The sequence below is a fragment of the Vicia villosa genome, unplaced genomic scaffold, assembly GCF_029867415.1.
Source record: "Vicia villosa cultivar HV-30 ecotype Madison, WI unplaced genomic scaffold, Vvil1.0 ctg.000287F_1_1, whole genome shotgun sequence".
Classification (NCBI taxonomy): Eukaryota; Viridiplantae; Streptophyta; class Magnoliopsida; order Fabales; family Fabaceae; genus Vicia; species Vicia villosa.
In genome coordinates this window covers 371,540-389,433 of record NW_026705123.1, presented here as the reverse complement: position 1 = coordinate 389,433, position 17,894 = coordinate 371,540, and the positions used below count along the sequence as shown (strand labels likewise).

Here is a 17,894-nt window from a genome sequence, read left to right as displayed (position 1 = left end):
ATCGTCTAATCAGTGAAATTTCTTATGCCAGTGAAACGACGCCGTGTAAACCGTTGTGTTCTCTATCGGCTTCGTTTGGATGGAGGACTTGCCGGAGTGCCCGGTGTGTCTTCAAAACTACGACGGCGATAGCGCGATTCCGCGAGTACTATCATGCGGCCACACCGTTTGTGAAGCTTGTCTCGTAGAGCTTCCGGAGCGGTTTCCGAACACTATTCGTTGCCCTGCGTGTACTCAACTCGTTAAATATTCTCCCAAACAAGGTCCTTCTTCTCTTCCCAAAAATATTGATCTTCTTAGAATTTGCCTCCAACAAGACTCTTCATCTAAACATCAGAAATCGAGTCATCAACGGTCTTTGATCGATTATGGATATTCCTCTCGGTTTTGGTCTGATGAGTTTTACGATGCTTGGAAGGATTGGATTCTTCCGAACGATGTCGTTTCGGTTGAGGAGAATGGTTTTGGTAGGTTTAGTTCGGGTTCTAAGGGTAGGGTTTGCTTTGGAGTTAACCGAACTGTGAGTCTTGTTCCTATTGTTAGTTTGGTCCTGGTTAGTGATTCGAAGTTTAAGTTTAGTTATGTTGCTTGGGTTATTAAGTGTTTGGAGGGGATGAATGAGGTTGTGAGAGAGGGGTTAGGTTTGATTCTAGAAGGTTCTGTGAGGCAGGGTAGGTTTTGTAGGGTTTATGGATTGTGGAGTGAGGTTGTTGGTGGTAGTTTGTATCTGGTTTGTGAGAGGCAGAATGGTAGGGTTTTGGATGAGTTTGGTGGATTGAGGAGTGTGAGTGGGGATGGTTTGGAATTGGATGAAGGTGGGGTTTGTAGGTTTGCGACGATTGCAAAGGGTATAGTTGAAGGTGTGATTGCTTTGAATTTGGAAGGTTTGGTTGCGGGATGTTTGGGACTTTCCTGCTTCTCTTTTGATGAGCTTGGTGGTGTTTGTGTTGATTTGAATGAGGTGTTGGTGATGGGAAGGAAGATTGTGGATCAGGTTTCTGGTGGCGCGGGTGATGATCATGAAGCGATGTGGATGGATTGTTTGAACAATGAGCTTTTTATTAGCCCAGAGGTTTTGTCTATGTTATTGCATGAGGGGATTATCAACCCAGAGAGTGGGGATTCGAGGTATCCGATTGGGTATGGCTCAGATGTGTGGTCATTGGCTTGTGTGTTGCTGCAGATTCTTTTTAGAAATGCACTCCCTCAGTTTACCTTGCAAAAGAGTGAAGAGAATGGCTTTGATGTCTCGGCTAGTTACATTTCTTGGGTGGAGAGAGTTTGTTCTGTTTTGGAAGAAAAAATTGGCTCTGAAAACCTATCACTTAAACAGACTCTTTGCAAATGTTTGGACATCAATCCTGGAAACCGTCCAGATGTTGTGGATGTAAGGAAATGCATTCAAGATGTGCTAGTCAAACGTCAATTTGGTTTTCTGGGAGAAACAGAGGTCACAGTAAATAGGAACAACACAGGTCACCCTGTGATTCTTGCTAAGTTGTGTCAGTTGCTTCAGGAAAGTTCTAAGGAGCCGAGAGATCATGAGTTGCAGGTGAAAGTAAATGGCGGCCAATCTGAGTTTCTTCAAGGTGCGGAAAATATATCTGACGAAGATTTTGCTACTAGCTTATCCCAAGGAATGACTGAGCTTAAAGATCTGCAAGGACATCTTGGTTCTATCACTGGTTTAGCTGTAGGAGGTATGAATTCCGAGTTTATATTCAAACACTGCAATCTCTATCAGTCATATTCCATGATATAAGTTGTTGCATGTCGGGATGATAAGATACTTTAACTCTATTTTTGAGGTATAAAATAATAGGTTATCTGATAATTGACATTTGCCATGGATTTGGGTGGCAGATGAACATAAGGCTTTTGATTTGATTCAGTAACGGTTTCTAATACCATCCACGCCTTTCCTTAAAATATTGTTACTAATGTGCAATTTGGTGTGGCACGTTTTAATGCAGCCTAGATGCTAGGCTCTTAATTAGCTTATGTGTTGATGTTGCTTCGCCTATTTTATGGAAAGTGTTTCACTTGTGGAGTTATGATTTGTTAGTATGTGTGGCGATCATGCAATGAAGAATTATATTTGATTTTAACAATCATTTGTTTAGTTTCACAGGGGGATATTTGTTTAGCTCCTCTTTTGATAAAACTGTCCGTGTATGGTCCTTGCAGGTAACACTTTTAAATCACTGTTACCTAATAACATTCTATTTGGCTTTCCACATAGCATAATCTCATTATTCATTAATAATCTTTGCATGCGGATTTCATCATTAATTTTTCAGTAAATGTAATGAAATTAGAGATTTTCTTTTGGTACTTACTAGTAAATAGTTCAGGTGTTGTTTCCCTATGTGACATCAGTTAGCAGATACCTTTCGATAAATGCTAATAACACACTCGTTTTAAGATGCACCTTCCTATTTTTTGAAATTCAAGTGGGTTCTACAAAGTTTTATTGAGTTCCGTGTCATTTGGTGGGACACATTTCCAAAATAGTGGGATCCACTTTGCTTTTAAAAATTAAATGTAAACAAGTGTATTTTCTCTAGAGTTTGTTGGATTATAGATGATTTCCCACAATTATAATTCTATGACAAATTGCAATCAGTAGATTTCCTTCAAATGCATATTTACTCTTCTCACATTCAGCCTTGTAGGATTATTACACTCTTTTTTTTACATGAAAAACTGGAAAAATAGTCTTGAGTGCTAGTTAAATTGTTATGCAACCTCAAAGTATGATTGATAATAATATTTTTTTTAGAGCTAGTCTTTTGCTACCGAGTAGCATGGGTTATTCTGTTGACGAGTTTCTTCTATGCAAATTTTATGTAGGACTTTTCTCATTTACATACATTTAGAGGTCATGAGAATAAAGTTATGGCTCTAGTTTATGTTGATGACAAAGAATCATTGTGTATAAGTGGTGACGGTGGTGGGGGCATATTTTTGTGGGAGATTTCTGCATCTCTTAGGCAAGAACCCTTAAGGAAATGGTATGAGCAGAAGGATTGGCGCTTTAGTGGTATCCATTCCTTGACTGCTTTCGGAAGTCTTCTCTATACTGGAAGTGGAGATAGGACAATAAAAGCTTGGTCAATAAAGGTGAGTGTCATTTTCATTGTATACACATGCTGCAGCCTTAGACAAAAGCTTCAATACAAAGTGCATTCTTTGAGTTGTTATAATTGCTACATTTTTCCAGGATGGGACTTTGATGTGCACAATGGATGGCCACAAATCTGTAGTTTCCACACTTTCAGTATGTGATGATGTTCTTTACAGTGGTAGTTGGGATGGAACTATCCGATTGTGGAGTCTTAATGATCACAGCCCGTTGGCGGTACTAGGGGAAAATTTGCCAGGAGAGATGAAGTCTATCCTGGCTATTACTGTCAATAGGAATTTGCTGGTTGCAGCATATGAGAATGGATGCATAAAGGTTTCTTTCTCTTCTAGAACTGTGTTCCTTCCCATTAAAAGATTAATATATTATAGGCCACTTGAAATTAAATATACACTTGATCTCCGTGTAATCATCTCCTGGCAGGCACTGTTAGGTAACATCTCTTTTTTTTTTTGCTTGTTTAGGTCTGGAGTAACGACATGTTCATGACTTCCAAAACATTGCATAGTGGTGCAATTTTTGCGATGAGTATGCAGGAAAAATGTCTCTATACAGGAGGTTGGGACACAAATGTTAATATACAGGTAGAAATGCAAAATCTTATGCTATGGGTTTGGGAATTACATGGTAATGAATTTAGTGAAGTCAGCTTGCTATGTTAATCATTTGAATTTGTGAAAACTCAATTATGATTGTTGAATTTATAGGGTTTTTACATTAATTGGGAAGAGATAATTACATGATACATTATAGGGTAAGTTTTAGGGTTTTACATTTACCGTGTTTACAACCATGTTCTTAAGAGATAGTCTGAGATGCTTGATGATAAAAAAACTTGTCCTATGAGATAATCTAGGATACTTATGAGATACTTTCATGTTGTCTAAGACTACGCCTAAAGCTTAAGTAAACTGACAAATGTACACCTTGAAATCGAAAATAACCAAATAATATATTTTTCATCTTAAGATCGGCAAGGCCAAACCACATCTGGAACATGAATCAATACTAAATTGCAGGCAAGACAAAAAATGGGTCCATATTGCAAAAAAGAGACGATGTAGATGAGATTCTGGACAATTAGAAAGATGACAACACAACAAATGAGAACCTTGTAACACAAGCATATGTTACAAGCATAGAGAAAACTTGAGATAGAAGAAAAAAGACATGAATATGTGTACAACTGGCAACAAGAATTGAGTTTCAAATTTTAGTAGTTTCAGATTTCAGGGAAGTTGGTAGCAGAATAGTGACACAATCTATCAGGACGGATGGTACCTCCCCATGTTGGAGTTATCAAGTTTTACAAAAATAGGAAAGAAAAAGAATAAAGATTTAAATCAAGAATATGGTTTGATATGATTGATGATTTGATACAAAAGACCAAACACTAACTCTAATTTACAGTAATCTTAATACATAGGGAAAACAAACCATGATAATACCCAAGAAATGTGGAAACTAATCTTAAGAGGTAGTATATGATACTCAGATAAGAAACTAATCTAATGAGATAATCAAATACCCTGCGATAATAGATATTAGTAAACACTAACGTTGTATCTACAAACTGTGGTGTTTTATTTAAATATTTATTATTCGTTCAATTATCATAGAAATTCCTCAAAAAGAGTATTGAATTGTAGGAATTATCAGGAGACGAGTTAGAACTGAATGTCAACGCATTTGGATCCATCTCTTCGGGTTCTGTTGTGACAGCTATATTATGCAGTCAGGGAAAACTTTTCGTTGGATGTGGCAACAAGTCTATCAAGGTATCCTACTTCTTTAATCATATTTGTTGTTAAACTGTTCCCTTAACAAGCATCGTGGCACACACATGAAATATTGACAGAGTAATTGAAATCGCATGCTTTGGTTACAAAAACTTTCCCATTACACCTGTTTACAACATCATAGCTCCTTTTCTTGTTTCTTTTGTTTATGCCTATGAAATCCTCAAGACTCGACAGCTATTGCTAATTTGAATCCTGCAGGTTTATGGTGCTAAATAATAGTATGAATTTCGCCAGCTACAAGCTACAACTGTCTTCAATAGTTTGTTTGCTCAATATACGGTCCAATGTTTAAAATATTTCTCAGATCTTGCTTTGTATATATGATGCTCGGCTTCCTTGAGTACTTGGTAAATGGTAATTGACAAATTATGCTTACAGAGTACTAAAATGTACTGTACATAGTATTTAACTAATGTTATTTTCTTTTTGAGCATTCGTTCTTGGGGTTTGTTTGTATATAACATTGATAAGAAATGATTTTATTGTAATGTATATATTTAATATAATCAAACTATATCCCGCTTGTGGTGCCATTGTATCAAGTTGGTTTCCATACTCTCCTCTTGGTTCATATTCCCCCAAAATATGATAATCTCAAAATACTTCTCATTTATTTTCAAATTTTCACTCTCTTCACATTTTAAAAAATAAAAATAAAAGGCAAAATACCCTTTTTGGTCCCTTATGTTAACCTCGGGGTTCATTTTGGTCCCTTAACTTCAAAAAATGTCACATTGGTCCCTTAATTCATCAAAAGGTGTCATTTTAGTCCTTTTTGTCACATTAGCGACGGAAAAACTCAAAAATCGGTCGTTATTTTCGTCGCTAATATGACAAAAAGGTCTAAAATGACACCTTTTGAAGAGTTAAGGGATCAATATGACACTTTTTGAAGTTAAGGGACCAAAAAAAACAAATTTTTGAAAAAAATAATAAAAAAGTTTTTGAAAAAAAAAAACAAATTTCCACGTGGAAATTAAAAATAAAAAAATGTCACATGCGCATGCCACGTATGCAGATTCTCTTGGAATTTTGATCCAGGGTCAAATTCACGGATATATGACAGGGGATAAAGTGGTATTAACCCTATATAAAATAAATTCATTCATAATAAATTCAATATTGATGTTAGCTATAATTTCAATCAACATCACAAAATTCAACTAATTTGTAATTAATTGATTTCGTATAAAGCATACCAAGGTTAATAGTTCCTTTAAATTATTTAAATATTATATTAACATCATTTAAGTGATATTCTCTAATATCTGATTGAAAACAAACACACATCAAAGCACTAAGAGACGGTGTAAGCCCAACCTCCTTAAAACAAGTTAATCCTAGAAATTCAATCCTTCTTGAATGAGTTATAATATCCAAACAAACATTTACAAACAAATGTCCTAGATACCCAACAAGAAAAGGTTGAGCTCAACGAATCAAAAGGAGAATAAGAGGATTCTTAATCGTTGTGTCAAGAAGTTTGGGATGCCTTAGTCCAAGAACACTTTAAACCGCCACACATGTAAATATTTGACGAAAATTGAGACCCACAAAAACACCTAACATTCGTGAACTTGCAGATGGCCACCGTAAAATCCATATATGCTATGAAGTGAAATATTCTCTTAAGAAACCTAAAGGAAGCAATACTTTAGTGATATATGAACATACCTTGCCTTTAAATCATCGAATATGTCGACTTTGATAGAAAGTTGATAAACTAATTTTTAACAAGCAAGAATTAAAGGGTATGTGTCGCTAACCTCTTCAACATTATATAAGAGAATTCATTAAGTTTAAAGGAATTCCTAGATTGCTTTAATGAAGTCACCATATGGGTCAAAAAGCCAAATCAGAAGGTGTTTGTAGGAGCACTTCGAGCAATTTGAAAGTAGGGCATTTCAATGAGTCATTGGATTTAAAGTCAGCCATAAATATGTAAGGAATCATGAGGTAGACATAATGTTACATCAAAGGAGAAGAGGGAAGCAATGAAAAGAGAAGTATGTAACACCAAAAAAAGAGCACTAGAACAAAATGAGAACTACCCTTCAAAGGAGCCCGAAAGGAAACCTAAACCCTAACCACTCATCTTTAGAAAAAATATACTTAACTAAGAGATTTATGCCCAAACCCTTTGGCTATGTTTGGGAGTTTGGAGTGGAAGGGAGGGGAGGACTTTGGAAAATAGGAAGAATTGAGTGAAAAGGATAAAAAGATTTTGGGTAGGAGGGTTTTGGAGGGTTTGAGTTTATTCATAACACCAAAAACCCCATAAAATGGGGGAACTCAAAAATTGTATTGAATGAGGGTTTTGGAGGGTTTTGAAGGGCTTACATAAATTTTCCAAATATCTTTTAGATTGTTATAGTATTCTGAAAATTAAATATTTAGTAATGATAATGACTCTTTTATCATTCTAAGCAAAATCATTTTTTCAAAAAATGTCAAATATTTTTCTATATTTTTTTAAAATTTCATTTTTGGAAACCTTCCCCTCCCCTCCCCTCCCCTCCCCTCCCAACTCTCAAACATAACCTTACACTTTATTTAAAATGCCTTCATGAAGGCCCGATTAATAGTATGAAGTTGCAAAGGTGCAATGTTTACTAATCTAAGTATGTCACATTTGAAATTAATAAAAGGAACTTACTTATGGAGGTCATCAAAGATACAAGCACAAATATAAAACATCACCTGAAACACCAAAAAGGAGACATATGGCCACACACTCCTACTCCTAATAAGACTCTAGAACCATATATCTCCCATTCTTGGTAGAAGAAAAAAAAATCATGGCTCGGAAGATCGAAATTTTTTCATCAAAAGAACACTTGAAATAACGCTCTATGACCTTGGGGTGCACCCAACCCAACTTTAAACCACTCGAATCCATCAACATATTCACATTGTAGTTTCATGTCCCTATTAAATTCAGGGGGAGCACCCCTAGTACAGTTTTTTTGTTGCTTGTCTTATCACTTTCATTTATTATCGTTTATTTAGCCTCATTCATGATTGCATATCTCTGAATCAAGCTTGAATCAATTTGTTTTAGCATCCATAAATCAATGATTGTATTTGAGCTTGATCATGATGCTTTTATTCAATTGCATTAGTCAATGGAATAAGAACCATGTGTGTTATTGATTCAATTTAGGAGGAAAGAAAAATCTCAAAGTATTTTAAAAATCACAAAAAACTAAAATTATGTGTATTTGATTTGAATCAAGCACATATCCTGACTTAAATCAAATTGAACATAGGAAAATTAATTTTTTTTCAAACACTTTAATTTGAATAAGAATTTACACGTGATTGAAATCAAGCATTTCTAGGTCAGATCTACTTGATTTGATTTGAATTAGACTTTACACTTGATTCGAATCAGACAATTTTTCCACATTTTTATTTTGTCTCTATTTGAATTGATTCGAATCATGATTTACACTTGATTCGAATCACGAGGCTTATGATTTGAATTAGATTTTCCACTTAATTCGAATCAGATAAGAAATGAATAACAATATCCTTTTTCTTCTTATTCCACTTCACTTGCTCGTTTAACTAAAATTATGAAATGTTCTTGATTCAAATCTAATCAACTTTTTCTATCCATTTTTGTGCTTAGTCTCAAGAACATATAAAATTACTTTGTCATCATTTTTCAGGTGTGAATTTTATAATCAATATTGTGATTTTCTATGAAACCAACAACCTCTCACTCTTGCAAAGTTTAAAACCTTTGCAACTAATTTCTTTCATCTTCAACCTCTAATTTGATTTCAAATTTTGATAATGAGAAATTTGTAATTGATTGCGGGAGATGTCGTCTGGAAATTAATGGTTCTTGAAGATTTGGCTGAGATTTTCATGTATCTTATAAGATTGAGGTTGTTGTCATTGGTGCTGACATATTCCAGTGAAAAGAATGAGGTTCTTCTCTCCATATTACCTTGGTAGTGGTTGTGTGGAAGACTACAGACATGATGAAGTTCTTCTCAAATCTTTAAACGGTTCATCGCTCAAGAAATCGGTAGGATCCAAGGGTGATTGCTACACACCAAGGCTTAGAGTAGATTAATGAAGCTAAGGATTCAAGAAGCGTGAATCAAGTAAAGATTATGCAGAAAAGTTTGACATTATATTGTATACAAGTCAAGATCCAGATAGGAAATATATTTATCTCAACATTATTGTGGATTAGTGATTGTGTGAACTCTTGCAATATTTGTCATAATAAAAAGGAGCAAAACAGGTTCCAATGGAAAACCATTTATGAATGCAGTGGGCAAAACAAAGACAAACATTGAAGCAATATAAATCCTAGTGCTCTCACTATTTCTTACTCTTGCATTTAATTTTTGTAGGCTATTGTATACATATGTTTTCAATCCTTAGTGTAGTTTATCGTTTATTCAATTGATAGCGATTTATTACGTAAGATTAAGTTTTGTTAGAATTGGTGCCTAATCGAGCTTTAATGGTGATTAAATTCTGAGAAACTGTTGAGGTTAGAATTTGTTGAAATTGAATCATTATATAAACACACCTCGTGAAGTATACAACTGAATCAATTAATTAACATTGTATATCATCATTAAACCATCATTGACATTTGTGGAGTGATTAAGTGTTAACGTGATCAAGTTTCAATAAAGTATAATTCTCATATTTTCAGTCTAAATCTCCCGTGAACATTTTTTAAAAACCTATGATATTCTATTTTTGGTAAATCAGCTAGAATTTTATAAAAGTATTTTTTTGTCTATTGCCATAGCCCCAAACACACATAACCCCACTTAAGATATGTGAAAGAGAAAATGACAATGCCATTATAGCAGTCACTTGAAGAATCACTATAATCTCTTGAGAAATAAGTAGAATTCTTAGAAAACTTGTGAAGCTGTGTGCTTGCAGGTATGGAGTTGACGATCCTGATATTGACAACCGTTATGATTTTTTGATCAAGACAGCGATGCACTATAATCCTGGTGATATCTTCCCAACTTGATGATGGTGATTAACTTGAAGAAATCTCAAGCCTCATTAATAAAAGATTCAAAGCTCTAGTAGAGTGCTTATCATATTGGCAAATCTGGAAAAAGAGGAGCATAAAATTTCGAGTGTTGTGAAAGCTCGCATGATCGTGTCTGTCTGAGTAACTAGAGTCTTGTGAAAGCATGAAAGTAACTCCTGACTATTTAACCGCATACAAAATTGTCATCAATATAACATGACATATGACACTACTTAGACTTGAAAAGACCAACGATAAACATGAAATAAGTTATAAGAGATTCATTCATAAAAGCCATAAAACAAGTGTTAAACATAGAAAAATCCAAGGCATAAACAAACTATTTCAATTAAAGGGTCTCTAGGTCTCGAGTTCACAAATGTCATTTTTAACACGATTCAAACACTCCAACCATCTAAACCTCATGCTCGAGGTATAAACCACCATAGCCTTTTAGAGCATCAAATGTCATGACTGTTCAACCTCTTCCAACCTTTTAAGATCGTACTCGAGGCTTGTGGACTATTAACCTTTTAAGATCGTACTCGAGGCTTGTGGACTATTATAATCTTTTGGACAATCACATGTCATAGCTATTTAAACACTTTAGCTTCTCAGGTCTTGCTCGAAGTTAGAATTTGTAGTTTTTGAATTTAAATTTAATTATTACACTGAAATTTCTTGTTAACTCACTTTATATAAATGTATCCAAATATGGAAAATACTTAGATGAACACAGCTATAACACCTGGATTTACACACAACCAATCACATTTTCTTTATTAATTAAATAATAAAACTAAAATTATCTCTCTTCCATTATCACAACCACCCTCCCTGTTGGCAATTAAAAACGAAATTAAATTTTAAATAAATTTAAATTCTCTCTCTTCTTATTGGTTGTTCCTAAATATATGGATTTATGTTCGTGTCCATGCAATAATTGCTCTCCAAATATAAGTTAATTCTCCTAAATATAATTTTATTAAAATCAATTCTATGAAACTCAATTCTATCACAATCAATTTTGTCTACCGCCTAACCAGAGACTTGTGATTAATCTCTTATCACCATTAATTGTATGAGTAGATGATGAGTACAATTTGTCTGTCGAAATTTCATTATTGAAATTAATTATTAATTGATAAAGTGGTGATTGACGTCAAACTTGATAGGAAAGATCATAATTTAATTTTTGCAATTACGATAGGAAAAGAATTGAAACTATTTGATGCAAAAAAAGGACTCATAAACCAGATTATGAAATTTTATTGTTGAGACAATAAACCGTTTTGTTTTTAATTCCGTCAAACGACTCCTGAACCAGGATCAACTCTACTCCTTCCTCACGCAACATCATCTTTTACCCAACTTCTGCTCACTTTTCAAGTTCTAACTTCTAAGCACAATACAACCGCACATTTTCTAATGGCAACACTCTCACACCCATTCACACACTTCTTCACCGTTCCGAGAACCACTTCAACTCACCCCAACACCTTCTTCATTCGACCATCTCATTCCTCCACACGCCTCCCACGACGTCGTTTCGCTCCCGTATTCGTTGCCGCCACATCTATTAAGGTCCGTTCACTCCCAGTGCATATAAACTGTTCGACGAAATGCCATAACCATAACTGACTGCGTTTGACTTATATTATATCCTCTTCGTTTCAGGAAAATCTTGGTCGCATTCATAAGACTTTCACTGACTTCACCAGCTTAAACCACTGGGTGGTGAACGACTATTTCCGTCTGGTGGACTCCGTCAATGCTTTCGAGCCGCGGATTCAGGCTCTCTCCGATGAGCAGTTGGCTGCTAAAACCGAGGAGTTTCGCCTCCGGCTTGCGCGAGGGGAGACACTTGCGGATATCCAAGCTGGTTCACTTCACAATTTTTTACTCTGTTTTTTCATTGATTAATTTGACTAACCTTTGAGTCACGGCTTTTGAATGTAATTTTGATGAATGAATGAATGTTTCAGAGGCGTTTGCGGTTGTTCGTGAGGCTGCCATAAGGAAACTTGGAATGCGCCATTTTGATGTTCAGGTCTCACTCTCTTGCATCCGTTTGTCTGTTGTATTAAATAATAAAATATGGAGTTAAAAATGTGAAAATTGACTATCCGAAATTTGACAATCTTATAGTTTGTTTTGTTATAGTTTTGCTTATATTTTTATTATAATTGTAATTGTTAGAGTGCACTTCTTGTTACAGAAGAGTCAAATCCATTATATTCTTTGCATATTTAGTTTATAGAAGACTAGAAGTAGGTAGCTGAGTTGTTCTTCATGAAAATTCATGTTGTTAGATTATCGGTGGAGCTGTGCTGCATGATGGGTCAATTGCTGAGATGAAAACGGGAGAGGGGAAAACCTTAGTCTCCACGCTAGCTGCATATCTTAATGCCCTGACCGCTGAGGGCGTCCATGGTTTGTGTTAATGTCAACACTTTAAAGCTTTGATAGATTGTTGGTCAATTTCTTTAGATGCTGCAGGCACTTAGTTTTACGAAAATGACTTGCTCTGATCTTAATGTCTTTGCAGTTGTAACTGTCAATGATTATTTAGCTCAACGTGATGCTGAATGGATGGGGCGTGTTCATCGTTTCTTAGGTCTTTCTGTTGGTCTTATTCAGGTAAATTCTCTCTGCCAATGGTAATTCTTTTTATCTATGACGTGTTTGATGGTGGGATATACGAGCACATGTTTTGATGACATAATGTTCAAATGGACTGGGTCTGGTTTTCAACAATTTTTGTAACAATATTAATAACTGCATAATACGATTTAAGATTTTTATGTATATTAATTAGCAATAGCTCACAGCAGCACTTTCTGTTAAACTCATTATTTAATGTTTGCATGCACAGAGGGGGATGAATTCTGCAGAGCGAAGATTCAACTATGGATGTGATATAACATATACGAATAATTCGGTAATTACAATTTTCGGCTACTATTGTTATCTTCTTAGTTGTGCTTGTGCATTTATTTCTTGACAGTGCATGTTTTCTTGTGTTCCTTTTCTTTCCCTTCTTAAATTAGGAGCTCGGCTTTGATTACTTGAGAGATAATCTTGCTGGAAATAGGGAACAGCTTGTGATGAGATGGTAGTTTGTATTACTTAACTAAAACTTAGTTGTTGTGTTTTTTGTGGTATGGAATACAATTGGGTTACTGGTGATTTTCTGCATGAGTACAGGCCAAAACCATTTCATTTTGCTATTGTTGATGAGGTGGATTCAGTACTGATAGATGAGGGAAGAAATCCGCTGTTAATCAGTGGTGAGGTCAGCACAAGAGTCATTTTATTGTTTTATTTTCTAGTGGTCCAGTCTGGCATCATCTTATTCATTTTTTCTTATTTTAACGGTCCTGTCTGTCATCAGTTTGAAGTCTGAAGTCTACCTAGCCTGTGCTTTTTTCACTGAACTCAATCACATACTGTTTCTTGCCTCTCCTTATGAATAACAGGCCAATCAAGATGCTGCACGATACCCTGTTGCTGCAAAAGTGGCCGATTTGCTGATACAGGGCAGTGTAAGTACATTTTCTTTCACTTCATCAATTCATTTGCTCCTTTTCTCTCTCTCTTCATCCATTCTGTGAACTTCCTTTTAGTGGATAATTTAAGAAAATAGTTTTATGTATACATTTTATTTTGTTAACAGCATTACAAAGTGGAACTCAAAAATAATTCGGTGGAGTTGACCGAGGAAGGGATTACTCTTGCTGAAATGGCTCTTGAAACAAATGACCTTTGGGATGAAAATGATCCCTGGGCTAGGTGAATTTTCTTCTGCTTTAAATATTTATTAACAAAAAAGTTTACCTTTCACTTTTGTTTCTGTTTATTTATTTTGAAATTCAATGTCTGCTCGAGAAAAAGTAGGTGGGAATTAACACAGGCATATCTTTTTTATATTTTTTTCATTATGTTATTTTTGTACAAATGAAACAACAGTAATACCACAATGCAGGATTACATTTTTCATTTTTCTATTCAGTAAAATAAGCGAAAAGATGAAACATAATAAAATTCGACATTTGTAAAGGGCAATCCTTTTAAAGGCGATTCATTTTTCTCTACTTTTTTTTTTTTTTGAAATGGCCAATGTTAGTAGTTAGTTGTTATTTTTGTTAGAGTAGTGGATTTGAACCTACAACTTCCTTATCACTCCAATCCCCACTTTACTCCACAACACCACCTTATGTTTCCCTCATTTTTCTATATTTGACATCTCATTTGTTATCATGATTATTTTTTGGTGCTTACTTTGATGGAGACTTACATTAATTATTGTAATCATTATTATTCTTATACTTACCGAATACCAGCTACTTTATGGGGAATTTGGGCTAACATGTTGGGATTGGAATATATGTTCAGTCAGATAAACATGAGTAGTAAGACTTGAGTTACTGCAGATTTGTGATGAATGCTTTAAAAGCTAAAGAATTCTATCGCCGAGATGTGCAATACTTCGTTAGAGATGGAAAGGCTTTAATTATAAATGAGGTAATATTATCAAGGTTTCTTTATGTTTTTAATATTACACCGTTTTTACTTATCTGAGCTTACCATTGACATGAACATGCCACACATATATAAAATTAAAAAAGGGTATACAGAAGGGTTGGGTCCATTGTGAATCTATTGTAGGCTGCTGTACCAAGATATATCACAAGAGAATTTAAGGGAAATAGTTTATAATTGATAGCATCATATTATATAAGTTTCAAAGATTACTCTATTGGGTCATGATGGGAAGCCTGTGAGTTGTGGGATCATCACGTTGGACTTTGACCAACCACATTCGTGAAGTAGACACCACATCTTCGCCAAAAATCTCAAGGCATTAGGTATATGGGTCTTCTCTCTTATATGTTGCTCAACATTCACTTTTCTATCCAATGCGATACTTCTAACTCACACTTTTGACACACAAACAACCTCCCCTCAAGTGTGAGTCCATCCATTCGTCTTGGTATACTCCCCCCAAGTGGAAGCTTTTTCATCCACAATCACCTGCATTGCCGTTGGCTCAACATCAACGGGACACGCCGCCCGACCACTACTCTGTCTGGAAGACTTTCGTTACAAGGAGTCAGACTTTTGATAAACCATCGGCTTTCCACGTTCCTCCCAAAACCAGCGAGAACTAACCATTTACAAGTGCATGTACAACCAAAGAATATAACCGGATAAAGTATCTATTTATTATTGATAATTTTCTCTCCACCATTTTTGTATTGCCTTCATTGGTGAAGAGGGCACTTTTAATCTGGTATAGGTGAGGGGAAAATGAAATGACAAAGTTGGGGTAGATGAAATTGATATGAGATGAAAGTACTCTGGTTTATTTAGCTGTTTGCTTTTTTTTCTTCTCATCCTATCTGCCTTTTTTTGGATCTATGCAGATTAACAATTAGAGGAAAGAAGTGATTAAAACATTTTAGATGCGTAAGCTACTAACCTGGACATCACTCCGAGAGTTTGATTGCATCATATTATGAAGGAAAGAAGCAATCTTTCTTACTTATTGTTGTCGGTGTGGTTGAGCTTATAAGTCATTAATTCTTTGATAGCTAGATACAGAACTTACATTGGCATAATCAGAGCATGGGAACTAATTGTTTAGAAATTAAGGTTCAAGCTTAATAACTAGTAACTAGTAAGTGATAGAATAACCAGCCATCTTTGGTAGGTGATGCACTGAGTTGCTTTTCTATTACTAACACTCTCATGCAAGAGCACATTAGGCTTGAAATCTGAATAATCCACTCTACTACATTGTACTATATTTAGTTTAACTATGAAAAATGGGGATGGCAAGGATTGGATTATTGACAAGTTAATTAAAGAGGCTTTGGTAGATTGTCAAGGACTAACTATCCAAGAAGCTATTGGGTTGAATTGCTTAAGTGGTTTTTATATCTCTAAAATTACTGTTTCCCATTAATTCCCTGCAGCAATCTATGATTTTCATTTTCATTTAATAATTATACAAATACCTTTTGCTGATACTTTTGTAAGAATATGATTATATGATAAACATTTCTCAGTTGACAGGAAGAGTTGAAGAGAAAAGGAGATGGTCTGAGGGGATTCACCAGGCTGTGGAGGCAAAGGAATGTTTGAAGATTCAGGTATATATGGAGGTTCTTTGATGTTGTTATTCTGTTTATGACACTAATTTGATCTTAATTATTTGATTCTAAGTTTCAATGTTTTGAATCTACACAGGCAGATTCTGTTGTTGTGGCACAAATCACATACCAGTCATTATTCAAGCTTTATCCAAAATTGTCAGGAATGACTGGAACTGCAAAAACAGAAGTAAATATTTAATAGATCTGACAAATTTGAGTTGTCATTACTAGTACAAATTGTGCATTTATGAGTTCTTGATAATCATTTATATCATTGTAGGAGAAGGAGTTCTTAAAAATGTTTCAGACGCCAGTCATTGAAGTACCCACAAATCTTCCTAACATTCGTAAAGACTTGCCTATTCAAGCATTTGCTGTAGGACATCTAATATTTATTATTGATTCTTCTCAAGTATCATTAGTTGTTACGACCTTGGTAGTTCATTGTTATTTTTTCCATGTATATGATTTTCCATTTATACATTATTCAAGACTGCCCGTGGGAAATGGGAGCAAGTTCGCCGAGAAGTTGAAGATATGTTTAGACAAGGGCGTCCTGTCTTGGTTGGGACAACTAGGTAGATTCTGGCTATTTTAATGAATTTTTTTATTATATTACTTCATTATGTTTGGCATTCTTTTTTTATAACAAGTTATGGCTACAAATACTTCTTTCCCTGCCTGAATGACCTATAAATATTGCTCACCAGTTCTTCATGGAAATATTGTGGTCAGAGTTCATAGGGATTGAAAGGTTTTCTTGTGTTTTGGATTTGCTTCTTATGTATTTTATTTTATGCCTTTTAAAAGGGATGCATTGTAGTTTGTACTTTTAAATTAATATATATTTTTTGAATAGAATTGTTTATTATAAGCAAGTAAATAAATACTACAATCGATTAGTGTTGGCCAGGTTACATTATCTTCACCTTTTAGTTTCTATATTTTATAGGAGTAACCGTGAAGAAAAAACCCTGCTCTAAGTCCCTTACTTAAAGCTTAGTTGTTGTTGCTGTTGTTCTTGCCGTCGTCGTGTGTCTGTGTCTTGTCATCTGTTAACCAATATTTAGTAGGTTAACATTTATATTCTTGTGGTCTATGAATTTCAAGTTACCAATAATCAATTGAAAGAAAGTTGAATATTGAAATTATTAATGAGGGACAGTCTTGAGAGAAATTATTATTTCCAAGGACTATAAGCCATTACTAAATCTACAGTCTACTGCAGACACCTTAAACTTTTTAGGGATTTTAGTTGTAGAAACAGGACACACTTTCAGTACAAAGTTGAACTTTGTCCATGTTTCAACACAAAAGGACTTTAATTCTGAGGAAGCAAGTCCAAAAGGTCTTCATCGCATCTTTAGCGTCCCTATAGGTGTGCTTTTGGGATAGTTGGTATATGACAATTATTTTATTTTTTTAACATTATTATTGAAAGAATAAAATTTAATTTTCTAGAACATCATGGCGGAAGTTGATCCATGAAGCCGACTCTACTCAATGGGATAAGGCTTGATTGTGGTGGCTGTTGTTGTTGTTGTAGCGTTTGTCATTTATGTTTCTTGGCATTAATGCTCTAGTGTTGAAATCATTGAGTATAGGATAAAATATGCCTCTGTTAACCACCTTTGTTTAATTCTGAGGAAGCAAGTCCAAAAGGTCTTCATCGCATCTTTAGCGTCCCTATAGGTGTGCTTTTGGGATAGTTGGTATATGACAATTATTTTATTTTTGTAACATTATTATTGAAAGAATAAAATTTA

The 17,894-nt window shown here is 34.8% G+C and overlaps 1 protein-coding gene across 3 annotated transcripts in view; it reads left to right on the top strand.

The window, feature by feature from the left end:
- The first annotated feature begins 79 nt into the window (after positions 1 to 79).
- The window catches only part of LOC131626439 (protein translocase subunit SECA2, chloroplastic-like), a 30,006-nt gene continuing 12,191 nt past the window's right edge, over positions 80 to 17,894 (top strand). For 2 of the 3 annotated variants that reach the window (XM_058897255.1, XM_058897257.1), the window contains exons 1-15: positions 11,253 to 11,554; positions 11,648 to 11,852; positions 11,956 to 12,020; positions 12,283 to 12,403; positions 12,519 to 12,610; positions 12,846 to 12,911; positions 13,021 to 13,085; positions 13,178 to 13,265; positions 13,450 to 13,515; positions 13,647 to 13,762; positions 14,404 to 14,494; positions 16,042 to 16,125; positions 16,223 to 16,315; positions 16,409 to 16,504; positions 16,621 to 16,706. In XM_058897255.1, coding sequence (XP_058753238.1) covers positions 11,399 to 11,554; positions 11,648 to 11,852; positions 11,956 to 12,020; positions 12,283 to 12,403; positions 12,519 to 12,610; positions 12,846 to 12,911; positions 13,021 to 13,085; positions 13,178 to 13,265; positions 13,450 to 13,515; positions 13,647 to 13,762; positions 14,404 to 14,494; positions 16,042 to 16,125; positions 16,223 to 16,315; positions 16,409 to 16,504; positions 16,621 to 16,706 — 1,490 coding nt within the window. In that variant the 5' untranslated portion in view covers positions 11,253 to 11,398. Of the gene's footprint in view, positions 1,701 to 2,131; positions 2,188 to 2,853; positions 3,124 to 3,223; positions 3,461 to 3,609; positions 3,730 to 4,794; positions 4,924 to 11,252; positions 11,555 to 11,647; positions 11,853 to 11,955; positions 12,021 to 12,282; positions 12,404 to 12,518; positions 12,611 to 12,845; positions 12,912 to 13,020; positions 13,086 to 13,177; positions 13,266 to 13,449; positions 13,516 to 13,646; positions 13,763 to 14,403; positions 14,495 to 16,041; positions 16,126 to 16,222; positions 16,316 to 16,408; positions 16,505 to 16,620; positions 16,707 to 17,894 lie in introns of those variants that run through there. The other variant, XM_058897258.1, reaches the window with a different exon arrangement.